Source organism: Mandrillus leucophaeus, unplaced genomic scaffold, assembly GCF_000951045.1.
Source record: "Mandrillus leucophaeus isolate KB7577 unplaced genomic scaffold, Mleu.le_1.0 Scaffold15, whole genome shotgun sequence".
In the NCBI taxonomy this organism is placed as follows: Eukaryota; Metazoa; Chordata; class Mammalia; order Primates; family Cercopithecidae; genus Mandrillus; species Mandrillus leucophaeus.
The window spans coordinates 8,425,694-8,445,016 of record NW_012101476.1 but is presented as its reverse complement, the minus strand read 5'-3'; the positions used below and the strand labels follow the sequence as shown (position 1 = coordinate 8,445,016).

General features: G+C 43.5%; 1 protein-coding gene across 1 annotated transcript in view; it reads right to left on the bottom strand.

Annotated features, from left to right (window-relative positions):
- Positions 1–19,323, bottom strand: part of SFMBT2 (Scm-like with four mbt domains 2) — a 264,497-nt gene that overhangs the window by 142,406 nt on the left and 102,768 nt on the right. The window contains exons 4-6 of the mRNA XM_011974950.1: positions 14,115–14,203; positions 12,137–12,383; positions 4,947–5,044 (exon numbers count right to left, since the gene is read on the bottom strand). Coding sequence (XP_011830340.1) covers positions 4,947–5,044; positions 12,137–12,383; positions 14,115–14,203 — 434 coding nt within the window. The remainder of the gene's footprint in view (positions 1–4,946; positions 5,045–12,136; positions 12,384–14,114; positions 14,204–19,323) is intronic.

Sequence of the window (19,323 nt, the reverse complement as noted above, 5' to 3'; positions counted from 1 at the left end):
GCCTGTAATTCCAGCACTTTGGGAGGCCGAGGCGGGTGGATCACGAGGTCAGGAGATCGAGACCATCCTGGCTAACACGGTGAAACCCCGTCTCTACTAAAACATACAAAAAAACTAGCCGGGCGAGGTGGCAGGCGCCTGTACTCCCAGCTACTCGGGAGGCTGAGGCAGGAGAATGGCATGAACCCAAGAGGCGGAGCTTGCAGTGAGCCGAGATCCGGCCACTGCACTCCAGCATGGGCGACAGAGCGAGACTCCATCTCAAAAAAAAAAAAAAGAGAACAAAGGATGAGTCAGACTTTAACAGAGAGAACAAAACAGGTATGCGTTAGTCCGTTTTCACATTGCTGATAAAAGATGTACCAGAGACTGGGCGATTTACAAAAGAAAGAGGCTTATTGGACTTACAGCTCCACATGGCTGGGGAGGCCTCACAATCATAGTGGAAAATGAAAGGCATGTCTCACATGGCAGCAGACAAGAGAAGAGAGCTTGTCTAGGGAAACTCCCATTTTTAAAACCATCAGATCTCGTGAGACTTATTCACTATCACGAGAACAGCACGGGGAAGATCCACCCCCATGATTCAGTTATCTCCCACCAGGTCCCTCCCACAACATGTGGGAATTCTGGGAGCTACGAGATGAGATTTGGGTGAGGATACAAACCATATTAAGGTACAAAGGGCGTTAGAGAAACATAACAAGTGCACCTCCTGGTACAGCAAGGAGGGGCACAGAAGGAAACACTGCACAAGGGAGCGAGTGAAAAATCTCCCCAGGCTCACCATGTCCAGGAAGGATGTGGCAGCGTGATCATACCCTAGAGTCCAAACAACAAGATTCTTTTCAATGGCAGTGCCAGGTTAAAACAGCAGGCTGAAAACCCACATTCATTTCACCTCCTCCTAAACTCTAACCAAAACTACAGTCCAGAGACTTTCTTAAAAAAAGGCACAAACCTACTCAGCACACAAAGGTAAGGAAGTAAAAAAGCTGATGAAGAAGCGAGTAATTTAACACATTCAGCAAAGCCAAATCCCAGGCCTTCAGCAGAAAAGCTGAGCGCCAACACAGTGACTCCTGCAGAAGCCTTGTAAGGCTCAGAAACGAGTCCCACCAGTTATGTCTGAAACTGGGAGTTCGATAGGAGTTTAAGATATAAGCGTGGGGAGGTGACTGGGAAGGAGAGGCCGTTAGACCCCTCCGCAGTCTCCCTGATCCCTGTCTCAGCCTTCTCTGAAGAGGCTGAGATAGCAACCAATACTGCAGGCCAGCACCTCAGCCCTCTTCTCCCCACGTGGCTCCTGGAACACTGGCAGTCAGACCTGGAGCCCCAGGTGGGACACTGGGAGACTGAAAAACTCTCCCTTGGAAACCAGCCACAGAGGAAATACTACAGCATGAGAAGCAGCCCACAAGCCACCCTCCAGGGACTGACCACCACATTCTAATCCCCCCCTCCCTCTTTTCTTTATATGAGACAGAGTCTTGCTCTGTTGCCCAGAGCAGTGGTACAATCTTAGCTCACTGCAACCTCTGCCTCCCGGATTCAAGCAATTCTCCTACCTCAGCCTCCTGATTAGCTGGGATTACAGATGCATGCCACCATGCCTGGCTAATTTTTTCATATTTTTAGTAGAGACAGGGTTTCATCATGTTGGCCAGGCTGGTCTCGAACACCTGACCTCAAATGATCTGTCCGCCTTGGCCTCCCAAAGTGCTGCGATTACAGATGTGAGCCACCAGCACCCCAGCCAAAACCTCTGATTCTTGAGACAAATGATAGCTCACCTAAAATTCTACACCCACACAAACTATCAATAAAGTATGGATAAGATAGACCTTTTTAGCCACTTTTAGTGAGAAGGAAGTGTAGACAGCATTTTATCATCTTTGCAACCTATGGACAGAATGCCGAAGTCAGCCAGACCAAGATTGTTAACAATATTCAGCTTATTTTGACTACACTAAAGAGATTCCTGAGTTGAGTCCTAAGCTGCCTGGACAAGATGAGAACATTCATCTCACTGCAAGGAAACACTGAACTTCAGCCTGCTCCCGAGAGCTAAGCTGTAAAATCAGAAAACAAGAAGCAACCGACCCCTGCCCACATTTCTAAGGGATGTGACCTCCAGTACTGAGAGTTCATGCTACAACATCAGTAGAAGCAAGTGTGGGAACCCCTCATCTTCTTAAGATTAGCTCACAGACCAGGTGCAGTTGTTCACACCTGTTATCCCTGCACTTCAGGAAGCCGAGGCAGGAGGATCACTTGAGCCCAGGAGTTTGAGACCAGCCTGGGCAACATAGTGAGATCCCATCTGTACAAAAAAAAAAATCTAAAAATTAGCTGATATGACTTGGCTGTGTCCCCACCCGAATCTCATTTTGAATTGTAGTTCCCATAATCCCCACATGTCATGGGGATGCAATTGAATCATGGGGGCGGTTTCCCCCATGCTATTCTCCTGATAGTGAGTAAGCTCTCATGAGACCTGATGATTTTATAAGGGCCTTCCCCTTTGCCCAGCTCTTATTCTCCTTCCTGCTGCCATGTGAAAAAGGAGGTGTTTGCTTCCCCTTTTGCCATGATTGTAAGTTTCCTGAGGCCTTCCCAGCCTTGCTGAACTGTGAGTCAATTAAACCTCTTTCCTTTATACATTACCCAGTCTCAGAAATGCGTTCACTAACAGCGTGAGAACAAACTAATACATTAGCTAGGTGTGCTGGTGCATGCCTGTGGTTCTAGCTACTTGGGAGGCTGAGACAGGAGGATGGCTTGAGCCTGGGAGCTTGACACTACAGCAAGCTATGATCACCCCACCCCCACTGCACTCCAGCCTGGGTGGCAGAGTGACACCCTTTCTCCAAAAAAAAAAAAAAAAAAAAAAAAAAAAAGATTAGCTCACGACTTCACCTACTGAATCCTCACCCACTCTGAGGAAAAGCAAAGCCAGTCTGGTGCCCAGACCACATCCAGCTTTCTTCCCTCTTCGGAGCAGGGAAAGGGCCCTCTCTGAACAATGAGGACGGTACCCACTTCCCATCCTATCAACAGGACTCAGCATCCCACTTAGGGAAGCATACGCAGGCAGGAACACCACAAAGAGAGGCACGGGCAGGACCCGCACAGCTGTGGGATCCCGGGTGCCCCGGCCCTGCAGGGAGGCAGGCCTGGGGCTGTGGTGGGGGCTTTGCTGGCCTGGCAGGTCTGAGGCTTAGACCAGAGGGTGGGCATGTGTATTCTTCCGCTGGTTCCCTCCTTCAACTCCTCCCGTGTGTGTATAAGGTACTTCAAAATAAAATTTATTTTTTCAAGGGTGAAGGATGTGACTGGATTTGATTCACATTCGAATATGACTGAGGCCACGGTGAAGAGAAAGGGGCGGGGGTGACGAGGGCAGGCTGGCTCTGGTGTGGGTGGCAGAGCTGAGAGGTCCAACATTAAAGGCTGTTTCTCTTGATCCTTTTTGTATGGGCAGGACAGTATGAAAGGAAGGAAGAAGAAAAGGGAGAGAAGAGGGAAGGAGAGGAAGAGAAAGACAAAGAGGAGGACAGAGAAGGATTTGGTCAGTGAGGCAAAAAATAACAACAATGCCCACCATAGCTGTCAGCCTCACTGTGAGTCAATATCCTGCTAACAGTGTATCATATTTACACTGTTCCTCCAGTACAGGAGCCCCCAAACACTGTAAAAATCATCATTCACTTAACGTCAGGACATAATTACATGGCTAAGTTGAGGAGGAAGTCTTAAGAGCCCAATTTTACAAGCAGGGGAAGTACTGAACGAAAGGGTCAATGATTTGCCATGACTGCTTAAAAGGCTGAGTGAGGACTCGGGTGTCCATAAAATCCAGGAAGCCCACGTCCCCTATTAAATCCTTAAACTCCTGCTGTATGGCGTGTCCAACCACCACATTAAGTACATCTTCTATATGAAACTTCTATGACTCTGCAGACGCGTGCCACCCCAGGGCTGGGAAGCAACTGGATGTCTGCCCGTCACAACCACACTGAGAACTGTCCAAGGATGCCAATGGTGCTGGGTCACCACCCACACTCGTCGGGCTTGTTTTATGATTTCCTTGGATGAACCTGAATGGACCATCCTTGTCCAGAGCCAATATTCTATTTCACGTAAGTGTGAAGTCTAATTTTTGAAGTGTAAAGAACTTGGTAGCCGTTTTGGTAGAGATGCATTTCACAAGCCCTTCATTTTCGTGTGAGCACCAGGTGGAAGGCCTAGTACTTAGCAGAACCTCGGGACATCAAAAAAAATTGAACCACCACAAGATGCATCATTTTCTGTCATTTTTACTAAACATCAAAATTAGACTTGCTATATTTCCTTTTGTTTCTGTCGCAGGAAGTGAGGGGGTGAAAATATTTCCATAACAATACACTACAAAGAAAAACAGTGAACCTAAACAATTTTAATCAGCATCTTATAATATGAGTCATTATGAAGATTACTTTTTTAAACTGCAACATGAAACAGACAAAACCTTAAGCATTGAAAATGTAAACTGGTTAAGAAGGTGCCTTTTTCAAGTGGAAAAGGATTTGGTACGGAAAACTTTTTTTATTTTTATTTTTGGAGATTGAGTCTCGCTCTGTTGCCAGGCTGTAGTGCAATGGTGCGATCTCAGCTCACTGTAACCTCCACCTCCCCGGTTCAAGTGATTCTCCTGCCTCACACTCCCAAGTAGCTGGGGTTACATGCGCACACCACACGCCTGGCTTATTTCTGTATTTTTAGTAGAGACGGCGTTTCACTATGTTGGCCAGGATGGTCTCAATCTCCTGATGTCAGGATCCGCCCATCTGGGCCTCTCAAAATGCTGGGATTACAGGCGTGAGTCACCGTACCCGGCGGGAAAACTTGGTAGATGGTTTTATTCTCAAAAAGAGTAGATACATTGCTAAGAATCAACATCTTACCTTAAATACTTCCATTGGAAGAGGAAATTTGGCAGCATCAATAAGGGATTTTTCCAGAGCACATTTCCATTCACAGGCCATCTTCAAAGGATAGATTTCTGTATCAACAGCAAATCACAGAAGAGTTGAAGGACTAACACGTTCTGCCGGGTGGCCCTTTCCTGCATGTTAATTCCCAAGCTTTCCTGATACCTCAGCGCGGTCAGTGACCGTGAGTGTTCACACCCCCTACCCACCACGAGCAGCCACCTGCTGAAAGAACTTTCTGAAATTAAATAGCAACTTGGGATTCTGCTGTCAGAAATGAAGAATAAACTTAATAGACCTCTTCTTCAGGGAACATCTGTATGCATTTAGTTGGCATTCTGTAAGTAATTTAATGGTATTAATCACATTAGCAAAAACCTTCAGTCATCCATGGGCCAAAATTCCACGTATCACCTAGGAAAGCAATGCCCAGTGATGAGGAACTTTTCATCTGATACATTTCTAAACTACAAACGACTCTAGTCTGGCATTTGCGGTTATTACAACATATTTTTTCACTAAATCTCTAAGCTCTCATCTGCTAAAAATAGTCCCTGTAAGTCAGAAAATTATTAAAAGGTAAATTAAAATTTACCAACCAAGTTTAATATTTACACTTGAAATGTTGCTTAACACACCGCATGTTGCCCATATTTTTCCCCAGGCGGTGGGAGGGGGGGCAAGATTTACAGATGGAGGTTACAGAGTCTGAATGCAAAATTAAAAAGAAAAAAAAAAAAAAACTTTGAGCGCTGTTTTTACCTATTGCTGAAACTGCAGGAGAATTTTATGGCCTGATCTCAACAGATTTAAGACCTTATCAAAACAGGATTTGCAGAAGCCCTCACTGGAAGTAGGTATGTTTATGCCTTCACTATATCACCCCAGGCTACTTCAGACAGACGCTTAGGATATGAATACGAAATTAAGCACAGTTAAAAGGCAACATTAAACCTTTGGGACTATATTTTTAATTTCTTACATGTCTGCTTTTTAGCATGAAGCCATCTATTTTGATCCTCATCGCTTTTGAACTCACCTTGAGCTTTAAGCCCCCGTTTCAGCAGTTTATTCAGTCATAATTACGCTACGTATGAGATCCTGCCAGAACTAGCCAAGCCATCAGTGCACCGCCCGAAGTCATTGTTACTTACACAAAGACACACAAAGGGTAATTCACAACCACACATCCTCTGCGTGTGTGCATTGTCTATAATCCTTTCTAGTGTTTCCTGTCTGCTGAACTTTTTTTTCCCCTGGTTTGGCCTTTCTAAATTCTTCTTAGTTAACTAACGTAATCGGGAACACTCAGTGGGGTCTCAACACACACTTCTGCGGAGACTGAAAGAACGGGGCCTCTGATGTCCACAGTGAGAAGGGGGCGCTCAGGAAGACACTGCTTATCACAGGGCCCCCAAAAGCAGGCACAGGGACCAGTTCACAGAGCCCCCTGCAAGCTGCTCCATGAGGGCGAGCGGGACACCTGTGCACTCGGGCAAGCTCATGGGCACTGAATTCAAACCACAGAGAAACAGGAGGCCACTCAGCAGAGCCCGGGGAGCAAAGCCCTGAGGACACCAATGAAGGATCAGGAGAGAAACTGCCAACAACAGCCTGGAGCTCCTGACGGGACAGGGACCATGAACACATGGCTGTTTCCAGCAAGCCGGGTAGGCAGACGGAGAGTTCAACCTGGGCACGGTAGGAAAAGGACCAGCTCACAGAAAACAATGGGGATTTCCAAAGCCTGCACCAAAGAAAGAATCTGAAGACCCAACAGGTACAGAAAAGGAAAGCGTGATCTACCTGGCTGGCACCTTTGGCCTCTTGCTTCGGAATTAGGACTCGTTATACCCTTGACCCTTGATGGTGGTCGCCGAGTGCGGGAGGGATGCCCTGAGACAGAGGAGAGGGTAAAAGAATGGTCAAACAACACCCTCATTGAGAGGCCGAGGCAGGTGGATCACTTGAGGTCAGGAGATTGAGACCAGCCAAGCCAACATGGTGAAATCCCACCTCTAATAAAAAAAAAAAGAAAAATACAAAAAAAAAAAAAAAAAAAAAAAAATTAGCCAGTGTGGTGGTGCGCACCTGTAATCCCAGCTACTCAGGAGGCTGAGGCAGGAGAATTGCTTGAGCCCGGGAGGCAGACATGGCAGTGAGCCAAGATTGTGCCACTGCATTCCAGCCTGGGTGAGACTTTGTCTCCAAAAAAAAAAAAAAAAACATGACCAGGGTTAGATCTAAGCTATGAGAACTCATGGAGGGGATGTCCCGGTCCCAGTGGGGTTGCCTGCACGCTGGCCCAGGAAGGTGGACCAACCAAGTCATCTCTGAAAAAATGAACTCCTCTGTCCACAGGATGCCATCTCTCCTCCTCCACATCAGAAACAAAGGTAACAAGAAGACCAGGTGCCAGGTGGGCCCTGCCTCTGTCCTACAACCTGAAGATTCTCTATTTTCTTTCTGATAGTGTTAAATCCTGGAATGAATCCAGCCCACAGCAAGGCAGATTTCTTTCATGACAAGGTGAAAATCAGCTGCAGTTTTGACAGCCTGACACAACCGGCAGAGAACAACAGTCCCCGTGTGCATTCTGTGAGATGGAGGCACGCTGGTTATACTGGCAAATTAACGGACAATAAATAGTACCATTCAAAGAACATTGACCATTTTCTTAAAATGATCATGTTGCAGGTAACTGAATAAAGTACATCATGCCAGTTTCTGTTTCTGGGAAGGTCGTGAGCAATTAAAACATGTCCCTATTCCTCTGAAACTAGAAGCCTACGAGAAAAACGAGGCAATCTCCTTTTGTGCAAGGGTTTGGTGGGGCATTTCCTATTAAGTGCCACAGGAAGCAGGAATGCATAACATAATCATCAATAAACAAAGGCCTATAGAAACAACCCTTCTTTTATCCACCTCCCTCCAAAAAATTTCTGTATCTTCCTGCTCCTCCAGATGCTACCCAGTGAAGAAAGATGAGTCTATGTTGTTAAGAGATAGTAAACGTCAAAGAAAAGTGTTACGGACTAAATGTTTGTGTCTCCCCAAACTTCTTACTTGAAGCCCTAACCCCAGAGATGCCTTTGGGAGATTAGAGTTAGATGGGGTCATGAGGGTGGGGCCCTCAAACGAGATCTGTATCCTTAAAAGAAGAGACACGAGAGTTCTCTCTTGATCTACTATGTGAGGACACAGTCAGAAGGCAACTGTCTGCAAACCAGGAAGCGAGCCCTCCCTGGACCTCAACTACACTGGCACCCTGATCTCACACTTCCAGCCTCCAAATCTCTGAGAAGTAAATATTTGTTGTTTTAAGCCACAAAGCCTGTGGCATTTAGTTATGGCAGCTTGAACAGATTAATACAGTCCAGCTCACTTTTGGACTAAGTAATAGTTCAGGCAGGAAGTATTTAAGTTGGATTCAGAAACTCCCTGACTCCAAGAACTATCTAAAACAAGCACTAAAAAAAAAAGGGGGGGTGGATAAAATAATTTTGAAGGAAAAAAACAAGGGAATAAATTCTAGATATAGAGAAGAAAAAAACCTCAAAAAGTTTCATCTCCTTAGCATCTGCAAGAATATCTAAAAGTCTATCTTATTTTATAAACATCCCAACATAGGAGAGCAGTGGGCTTCTGAAATGACCCTAACCTTAATGACCTACTTACACTCCTTAGAAAACCAAAGTATAACCTTAAGACTGATCACAGATTAAATGTCTAGAAAAGGCCAATCTCTTGATATACATTACACCACTCAGCAGCCCAGTAAGATATCCTTATCCCCATTGTACAGGGTAAGGCAGCTTCTTTCCCCTTCTCCTTCCCCAAGCGCCAGAATGCTATTTCCTCTGATTCAGGGCAGAAAGAGAAAGGCTCAATGGCCCTATGTTTCTCAGAGGTGGAGAGTATAAAATCTAGTCTCTTTTCCCAGGTTTTTGAAGGCTAACTTCGTAGCTACTTTCTATGACCCATTTCTCTTCTATGTTGCTGAACAGTTGAGAAATCTGTGCCCTCTGAAGAGTAAAATGAGGGCCACAAGGAGTGGCTCATGCCTGTAATCCCAGCACTTTGGGAGGCTGAGGTGGGCCGATCATCTGAGCTCAGGAGTTCAAGCCCAGCCTGAGCAACATAGTGAGATCCCATCTCTACAAAATAAGAAATTAAAAAAATTAGCCAGGGATGGTGGCCCATGCCTGTAGTTCTGGCCACTTGGGAGGCTGGGATGGGAAGGTCACTTGAGCCTGGGAGGTTGAGGCTGCAGTGAGCTGAGATCATGCCACTGCACTCCAGCCTGGGAGACAGAGCAAGACCCTGCTTCGAAAATAAATAAATAAATAAATAAATAAATAAATAAATAAATAAATAAATAAAAAGTCAGTAAAACTAAAGGATGATTATTTTTAACAATGGTGGTGGTGCTGGGAGCGCACAGCAGACAGTCCTGGCAGAAGGGAAGAGCTCGTGGGGAGTGTGCTCATCTCCCCTGCACACCCCCCTGCCACTGGACTTCTCCGCATCAGCCACGGAAGCAGAACACTTTCCAGTGACTTCATGGTGTTTGGGAAAACGAGAAAATCAGCCTAGTATTTCCCATGCAGGTATGAAGTTTTATTCTCACCTAGATTCCAGTTAAGGAAGTGGTGCTACCACATAAGTTACACAAGTCACTGTGGGACTTGAAATCAATTTCTACAAATCCAAAGTACTAGAATCTGTCCCCATGAGCACAACAGGGGTAGTAACAGCCTCTCTTCCCGGGGATGCTGTTCTGCTGAACGAGGCAGCAGAATCCAGTTTCCATCTTGAAACCACTGGATCTGAGGAACTCAAAACTCACACTTTGAGTGTCCTGTCACTTTTTAGTTCTTCTTCCTGTAGGTAACCTTTCCTGCTGGTGATTTAAATACCGGCGAAGTAAGCTCTTGAGGATGAACGGCTTTTCCAGAATCTTCTTTTTTTTTTTTTTTTTTTCATGGGGTCTCACTCTGTCACCCAGGCTGGAGTGCAGTGGAGCAATCTTGGCTCACTGCAGCCTCCACTCCCGGGATCAAGCGATCCTCCCACCTCAGCCTCCTAAGTAGCTGGGACTACAGGTGCACGCTACCACGCCCAGCCAGGTTTTTCTATTTTTTGTAGAGACGGGGTTTCACCATGCTTCCCCAGCTGGTCTCAAACTCCTGAGCTTAGGTGTGAGCCATCGTGCCCTGCCTGTTCCAGAATCTTCAGGGGCCCCCAAGAACTCTCCAGTTAAATGAACAACTAATCTCCAGAAAATGCTACAACAAGTAAACACAATTTATTCATATATTATAAAGACCCCAAATTATCGAAAGAGGGAGACGGCTCATAAGCGAATATTTCCTAAGTTTCCACGGAGGCACATTCCATTGCCGCTTGTGAGCGTGAGTCCCATAACTTCCCAGGAAAGAAACATCACAGAGAACATAAGAAGCCACTAGCCATCCTTTGCTTTGCTATAAATTTGTACGCTGGCAAGTAGATATTGCTCCTAAAATTTATAAAGCAATTAGGTACTCAGCAGAGATTTATACACACAACTTCACGCACAAAGTAAATTTTTCCTGCTGGGTTATGAATCCCAGGGCAAACCCGGGCTTACATCCTTCCTCACAACATGACAGGCTCTTTGTCTGTCATCAGAGTCAAAAATTACTCAGGATAGAGATGGAGGTGTTGGCTGCTTCTCAACGTTCTGACGGCAATAATACTAATAAAATGCCACGTTACACGTCTCTATGCCTGTCAAACTTAACGCAAATGCAAACACACGGGACACAGGACCAGGAAGTGTTTTCAATTAAAGCCTTCGAGTGACAGAAAAGACAAATATAACTCCTCTCCTTCATGTACTCAAGACTAATATCGGCAACTAATACGGGAGGAAATTCTCTGGTGATTTTAATAAAGCAAAGAGCCACGTCCTTACTCCAAATATACCTACAAAACTCACCGGAATGAAGATTACCAATTTCTGAAAAAATATGTATTTCTTCCTTGGCATCTCTAATTCTACAAGAATCCAGTATTTCTGTTCTGAGGTTTCCCATTCAAAGACTGACAAAAGGAAGCAGCAGGGGGAGTGGGGTGGAAGGGGCCCGGGCCAGCACCTGGGAATCTGAATTTCACTGCCTGTCCCCTAAAACGGGGACCTTGGACAACTAGCTGAACTCCAGTCTCAACTTTCGCTGCTGTGAAACAAAATTCACAACAAACATGCAGCACTTTTTTAGAATCAAAATAAACAATGTACCAGATGTAAAATCACCAGGCACATAGTAAACATTCAAGAATGCTTATTTTGTAAATACTGAGATTTTTAACTAGGTAGGTATAACAGAGACCGTAAGGCATGATTCTTTCCAATTAAGCCTCTGCAAAGCCATTTGACAGTGCATTTGAAGCTAACTAAAATCTTACATGCCAGGAGAAAACATGATGATCTATCTACTCAGCGCTGTTTCATGGTCAGACTGGATTGTGGTTTGGATATTTAGACGGATGGATGGATGAATGGATGGACGGATAAATAGATGAATGCTGGATGAATAGGTGGATAAACAGATGAATGCTGGATGAATAGGCGGATAAATGGATGGTTGGATAAAATACATGAATGCTGGATGAATAGGTGGATAAACAGATGGTTGGATAAAATAGATGAATGCTGGATGAACAGGTGGATGAATGGATGGATGAATGGATAAATAGATAAATGGAAAGATGGGTGGATGAGTAGGTGGATGGACTGGTGAATGGACAGAGAGATGGGTACACAGATGGACAGAGATTTTCAAACCTACTTACAAGACTATCAAAATTCCTAAAGAAAAACATGGAGAATATGCTCAAGTCCCAATCTACTATGTCTTTCCTTTCTGAACCAGTGATTCCCAAGGAACTAGATCAACTTCCCTAAGGCCCCCAACATTGCTTTCTCCTTTGAGAACACTATTGATTGAGGTCTTAGGTTTTAGTCTCTACGGAAGGCATTGTGAAGTTCAAGTGCTTAATATTCACATACTCAGATATAAAAGATACCAGAGAGCTCAAACATTTTCTAGAAACACACCCAGGAAAACATCACATCTTTTTCTAAAATACTTTACAGCAGCAAAAGCTTTGGTCCTTACCTGAAGGTGGGTCCATTCTGTATTTATTCTCTTGACACCAACCAACTGGTCGAAGTCTGTAATCCAAGTAAAACAACCACTGGTCATAGGATTCAGTGTCCTCCAATCCCACATAGCGAAGGCGTAATCTTCCTCCAACATTTTCAATCACACTAACTATCCAGTACTGAAAAGGGCTCTGGGAATCCTGAAGTTCTATTAAGGAACCAACTGTAATGAGGTCTATAGGGCCTTTCCCTCGCAGAGGCTGTTTAAACAGAAGCAAAACTCCTTATTTTAAACTTTATTTTAAGGTTCTCATGGAAACAGATGACAGCAGAAGATAATATTTTTTCACACCATCATCCAAGGTACTGGTGAACAGTCTGGCGTTCCCTCCACCCCATCCTTGCCCAGCCCATGCCCCGCCCCTTCCCTTTCCTCCCTCCCACACATCCATGTACCCCATTCCATATCCAACAACAAAAAAATCACAAGTCAATAGAAAACAACAGTTTATGCTAAGTTCTCACCAAACAAATCACCCTTCCCAGATAAAATTGCTTTTGTTAACAATCAGTATGCTTTCAAGAAGAGTTCTACCCAAATTTGCCTGGATCTAGAGAACATGTGGTAGCAAACGGTCTACTTTTACAATAGACAGATATTTCTAATACGGAGCATTCAATTTACACCATGACTCTTTCCCAAACATTCATCTTACTCTACTGGCCGCTCTCATACTTTGATTATGTAATGAAGGCACGAGTGTGTGTTGATAACATGTCGAACACACAGTAATGATCAGCTAAATTAGACTACTATGTAAAATTATTTTTACACTTAACCTGATAATTGGTTGAGATAATTTATAATTACTGCCCCTTGTAAGAAACCTTCTTAGCATATGATAGCATATGAAAAGGGTGTTTGTTCAGCCAGCTTTGAAGGCAAATATGTTTTAGAAAATTAACATAGTGAGACAATTTGTCCTTTTTGAAAGGATGAACTATCATCATTTTGATTTGTTAATGAACAATTAAAACAGTAGCTCTAAAGATATATAACAAATACATCAGGCAAAATCTTCACAAAATAAAACCCGTTAACTATATTAGACAATGACGTTCTAAAGTGTCAATATCATTTATGAAAAGAGGGAAAGTTTACGGTTAAGAGAATATGATACTGTCAAAATCCACACCTGATTAGAGAATATGATACTGTCAAAATCCATACCTTATTACTTATTACTTGTTGTTTACTAAGTTTTCCCCTTTTTAGGGGCATTCTTAAGAAAAACAGACTAGGTAATTCAATAATTACTTATGACGCAGTGCCTTTCTCTTCCTGTCCTATTATATAAATATAAATACTAAAATGTTTCATCATAAAATTATTTTCAAATAAACCATCAAGATTTCAGATTAAACTATTTCTTTTCTTCAATACATTAAAATTTCCTTGGCTACACTGAAATACGATCTGCCATTCCTCCTCTTGTTTTTACAAGAGAAGTTAATTCAATTATTAGTTAACGTGTGTATGTTCAAATCTTGGGGTTATGCATCCGAAATAGAACATTTAACGGAACCACTTATCAATGTACTCCAAGAGACTATATTAGCACATATATAATCTTGTCACCTGTTCAAAACAGTCATTCTACAGGATTTGATTTATATTCACTCATATAGGAAAGAGGCTTAAAGATATAGGACAGTAGGAAGACGTCCTGGCATATTGTGATTTAAAAATTGGATTCGCGTAGAGCGAATTTTTCCATTTGCTGATTGCATCACAGGGGAGGTTTCAGCAATGCCTTTCAAATCAGTCACCTAAGTTATTCAGGACAAAACAGGAGGGGAGGCTATTCGGATGGCAGTGTCTGCGGAAAGCACGTATCTGCTGAAGGATATATGCAAAGGTGCTGTCAGGTCTGAGCTCACGTAACTGGGGTGCTTCAGAGATACATTAGATGTATAACAACAATACATACACCTTCCAGGAGGTTGGCGGGTGCTGTCCTCGAACCGGTCAAGTCACGTATGAGAAATTCTGTCCAGTCTGTATACTTCTCTTTGATTGCTGGCAAGACAAAGGAGGGAAAAAAAAAACCACTTCAACACAGCAGCTAAGTATCCAATCAACTTAAAATCACAGCAGTTTTCTCTATGTAGGTTTGATTTCAATGTTTTTCTTAACCTTCATCACCAAGCTTCAGTCAATACTAAACTTTCATCACCATGCTTAAGTAAATACTAAAATTCAGACCGAAAATGTGTCTCTACGTAGTGACTTGACATGTACCACATGCCTGGGCACCAAGGAGATGAAAGAATCCGAAGTCTTACAACCTATTTAGAAACTTTTCACAGATCACAAAGAAATGCTAAAGTATACAATTCAGGAGGTTCTAAGAAGAGAGAGAGCAGTGAGGCTAGGGAAATCAGAGAAAGGCTTTCCAGGTGGGAGAATCAAACCAGGCCCTGAATTAACAGGAAAGGTTTATACAGTTGCAGAAGAAGAAGGAATCTGCAGACAGAGAAATGGGCACAAAATAACAAGAGGGGTGGACTGAAGGTGAAATGGAGAAACAGAGAAACGGGGAAAATAAGTAGTCCCCTCCACATCCATGGGTTCCCCATCCCTGGGTTCAATTCAACCGAGCATCAAAAACACATGGAAAAAAATGCATCTTTACTGAACATGTACACTTTTTCTTGTTATTATTCGCTAAAAACTCCAATGTAACACTATTTACACAGCATCTGTGTCAACAGGTGGTTTAAGGTCTGCAGGAAGATGTGCATAGGTTATATGCGAGCTATACTACTTTCTGTGCGAGACTTGAGCATCTGCAAATTTTGGTACCCTTGAGGGTCCTGAAGCCAGTCCCCCAGGGGATCCCAAGGGACCACTGCACAGTAAACAGTCAGGCTAAGGTGCACTCCAAGTGCACAGCACTGGGAAATAATACTGAGTGGTAGGAACAAACTATGGACAGTCTAGGAAGTCAACACAGATGCTTAACAAACAGGACATCTCTGTATAAAATGAATCCAGCAAATAGTATAACGGTTTGAATGGAAAGAAAAGAGTCTAAAAGCGGAGAAACTGAGGCTGCTTCAGTTATCTAAGTAGAAAAGTGATAGGACTCAAAATAGGGGTGACAGCCCTGTGAATAAGGAAGGAATATATCTGAGGCCTCTTCTGAAAAAGAAATATCAGGCTGTGGAGGGCAACATTCTACAAGTGCTCGGAACCCAAGACCTGAGAAAAGCGTATCTCCTTGGCATGTCTCCCAAGCGACAGATCTCCAAAGGCCTCACTGGGCTACACCCGCATCCCTGAGGGACCTGAGCCTTCCAAGGGCACCAGCAGATGGATGTGCAAAGTCAGCATAAATGACAGCGAGACCCTAGCCCCAGATTAACCACCCACCACAACTGGCTCTCCCTCTGGGCAGCCCGGGATCCACCCAGGACTTTACTCAGCCCCAGTAAAGGTCCAAGACCCAAGTAGTTTGTGCATTGTTTAGGTTCTTCAAAGGCTTGATGCAACCCTTCTGGCTCAAACCTAAAGCAGTGAAATTACTATAAAAGGGGAGTTGGCCATAAGGGTGTGGGGCAGATCTGGGCCCCAACGGGGGTTCCACCATCACTGGATGCATGACTTTGAATAATTTACTCAATTTCTCTTAGACTCTTTTCTAGCCAATCAAAGGGTGCCAGGTTGCTAACAATATTTTGCTTCTAAAGGGTGTTCTAAGGACTAAAGGAGAGACATATGCAAATAAAATATAACCAACCCAGGCACACACCAACCAATTAATAAATATTAGCTCTTGTTTTATTAAAAACATGTACTAAATTATTACATATATCTTTGTAATCTACTGGTTATTCATTATTCATACCCATAATATCCAGACTGAAACTTCCAACGAGCTTTGGCAGAACTGCCAGTAGAATGGAGGCCAACATACAAGCCAAGTAGTGGCCAGACCTGCTGCTTCATCACTAATGTGCCTCTCAGTCAACATCCACCCACGCCCAAGGATGATCATCAGACCAAGAGCAAAACCAGCATGCACGGAACTCAGGCAAACAAGGCTGAGTCCAGCTTTACCTTATATGGCAACGTACTAGCCTCACCCCACTTATAATAAAGAATAACTCATCTGTCCACTTCTATCACTACATTTTTTTCTCAAATAAAATGTCACCTTCCTTATTTTATACATACATACTCACATGGAAATACAAACACAAAAAATACTGTATGCTCGGCACTTTGGGAAGCTGAGCATAAAACTGTGTTCTTGTGTTCTCTTGCTTTGTTATAAATGTAGTCATCATTTTTCAAATGCTACACCCTTTTCAAAAGTGGCCCTCTTGCATGGCTAGGGTCACTGAGATGAAAACAAAGATACACAGGCCAAATGAATTAAACTCTGGACTCACCCTATGCTTTACAAAGACCTTTCATTTACCCCCTCTGTTTTGTTCCTCCTAACAATGCTAACAGGGGCTTCTTCTTCACTAACTCTTGCCCAAGTTCACAGAAAAAAATTAGAAAGAGCGGCCAGGTGCAGTGCCTCATACCTGCAATCCCAGCACTTTGGGAGGCCAAGGCAGGTGGATCACAAGGTCAGGAGTTCAAGATCAGCCTGGTCAATATTGTGAAACCCCATCTCTACTAAAAATAGAAAAATTAGCCGGGTGTGGTGGCAGGTGTCTGTGGTCCCAGCTACTTGGGAGGCTGAGGCAACAGAATCGCTTGAACCCAGGAGATGGAGGTTGCAGTGAGTCGAAATCATGCCACAGCACTCCAGCCTGGGTGACAGAGCGAGACTCTGTCTCAGAAAACAAAACAAAACAAAACAAAAACCTAGAAACAGCCTCAAGCCCCCAAGTGTTCAGAGCCCGATCTCACATGGAGTCTTTCCACTAGATTCTCTGATTCTCCAAAGCTTTTGCAAACAGATAAAGCAGTAATTTACATTGCAGGCATGATGGAGATAATATGAAAACGACTCACATAAGTTTCAAGATTGGGACAAAATCTACAACTGCACCCCAAAAATATGCATTTCATATCTCATTACAAAAGAAGAACAATTATTATAATCCAGTGATAAATGATCCTGTGCCTAACACAGGTCATCTATATCCAACTACGGGAAGAAAGCTCTATTTTCCTCAGGGTTGTTTCTAACATGCGTATGATCCAAGTTCATGTTTAAGTGAAAAATTTTAAAATATGCAAGCACCCTATGAAGTCACTGCACAATGCTGAAATTTAAATTGTCCAAGTCACAGCAAGGGAGCTCCAGGGAGAGCTCTGACATTTACATCTTACGAGCCTCAAGTTCCCAGAAGTCCTATAGCTTTCCTTTATATGCATCTGCACAAGACTCAAGCAATCTTTTATGAGTCAGACTATCTAAATGAATTGCTCTCCATGAAAGATGTATCTATACAGCCATAAACATACACAGACCACTTTAGGTTAAAAAGTAGAAAATAAACGTTCTCAAGAATCTGGCTAATTTTATAAGAAAAACTGTATCATCAGTCAACATTTAACTCTCAAAGCTCTAAATGTTCAAATGTACCATAAACCTATTACAATAAATATTGCCATAAAATAAAAACTAAGTATAATCAATTTACAATTCGGAGTCCATGGAGTTACCTTAACCACTGATTAATTCAGTTAAATCCTGGTAAATAAAATTTGCCTCGCAATTCCTTAGAATTCACTGCAATAGAAGCTAATTGGCATTGCTTAGTGTGACCATTAAACTTCTAACTCGAAATTTTAAAACTATAAACTTTATTCCGCAGCACGTCTCTCTTCCAAGACTCCAACTCAGCGCTCTCAGCTGTAAGCCAAATCCTTGTCTATGATCAGGATCTTATTCTTCAAATTGAAGGACCAATCCACACATGAAACATCGCGAAACTCAAAACCTGCCCTGCGCCCAACAACGGCATCAAAGGAGAACTCTACAGCAGGAAAGAAACAATCAGGGAGAAAAATACTCCGCAATTTCAGGGGGAGGAAGGTTTACCCACAACTTGGTAATCATCGCTCCATGCTTTCAACTGATAAAGGCAAACTCCTAGAAAGTCATAAGAAACAAACAAACAAAAAAATCAGAAACTTTTTACCACACTCTCATGAACATTTTTTCAAGGTTTTACTTAGTTATAATATTATACAAGCATTCCACTATACCTTTTAAAAATCCAAGTTCCATTCCACTAATGCCCCACTTGGAGAGGTGCCCACATCACAGTGAAGGAAGGAATCATGAAGTTAGGTTTCAGAACTCAAGTTCTGAGCTTGAGTTACACACATATGCTTCTTGAGGACATGTAAAGATGGACCCAAATCCCACAAATGCTTTGTTAGGATTATAAAGCTGCCGAGCTGGACATGGTGGCTCACACCTGTAATCCCAACACTCTGGGAGGCTGAGGCAGGAGGATCTCTTGAAACCAGGAGTTCAAGACCATCCTGGGTAACACAGCAAGACCCCATCTCTACAATTTTCTTTTTTTTTTTTTACTTAGCTGAGCATGGTAGTGGGTGGCTGTAGTCCCAGCTGCTTGGGAGGCTAAGGCAGGAGAATGGTGTGAGCCCAGGCGTTTGAGGCTGCAGTGGGCTATACGATCACAATCACTGCACTCCAGCACGGGTAACAGACTAAGAACATGTCTCTAATAAAAGAAAAAGAAAGAAAGCTATCCACAAATCGAGTCCCAGATAAAGGCAGAAGATTAGCATCACTTTTTCAGAAACTGGGGAAACACCACTAATGTTGGATTTCGAGCCCTATCGAGTGCACATAACGTAGAGTCCGAAGCTGGGTCACCTCTCAGGGACGTGACCTGTATAGACCGGGCTGTGGGTACAAAGCCTGTGGTCAGGGCTGCCCATGCAGGCAGATGATGAACAAGGAGACCCATGCTGGGGTCAGGAGGACAAACACTGTCAGCCCAGGCTCCTCAATGCCTTCCCATGTCACAGTAGAACAGACAGGTCTGCTGAGACCAGCCACCCCATGCCTACCCATTCTCTGAGAGATGGGGAGAGTAATTAGAATGAAGAGAAAGGCCATTTTCACTCAAACCCACGCTAGCCCACAGGAAGGGAGTTCGAGTCCCATCTCCATGTGCTAGCATTTAAACACAAGG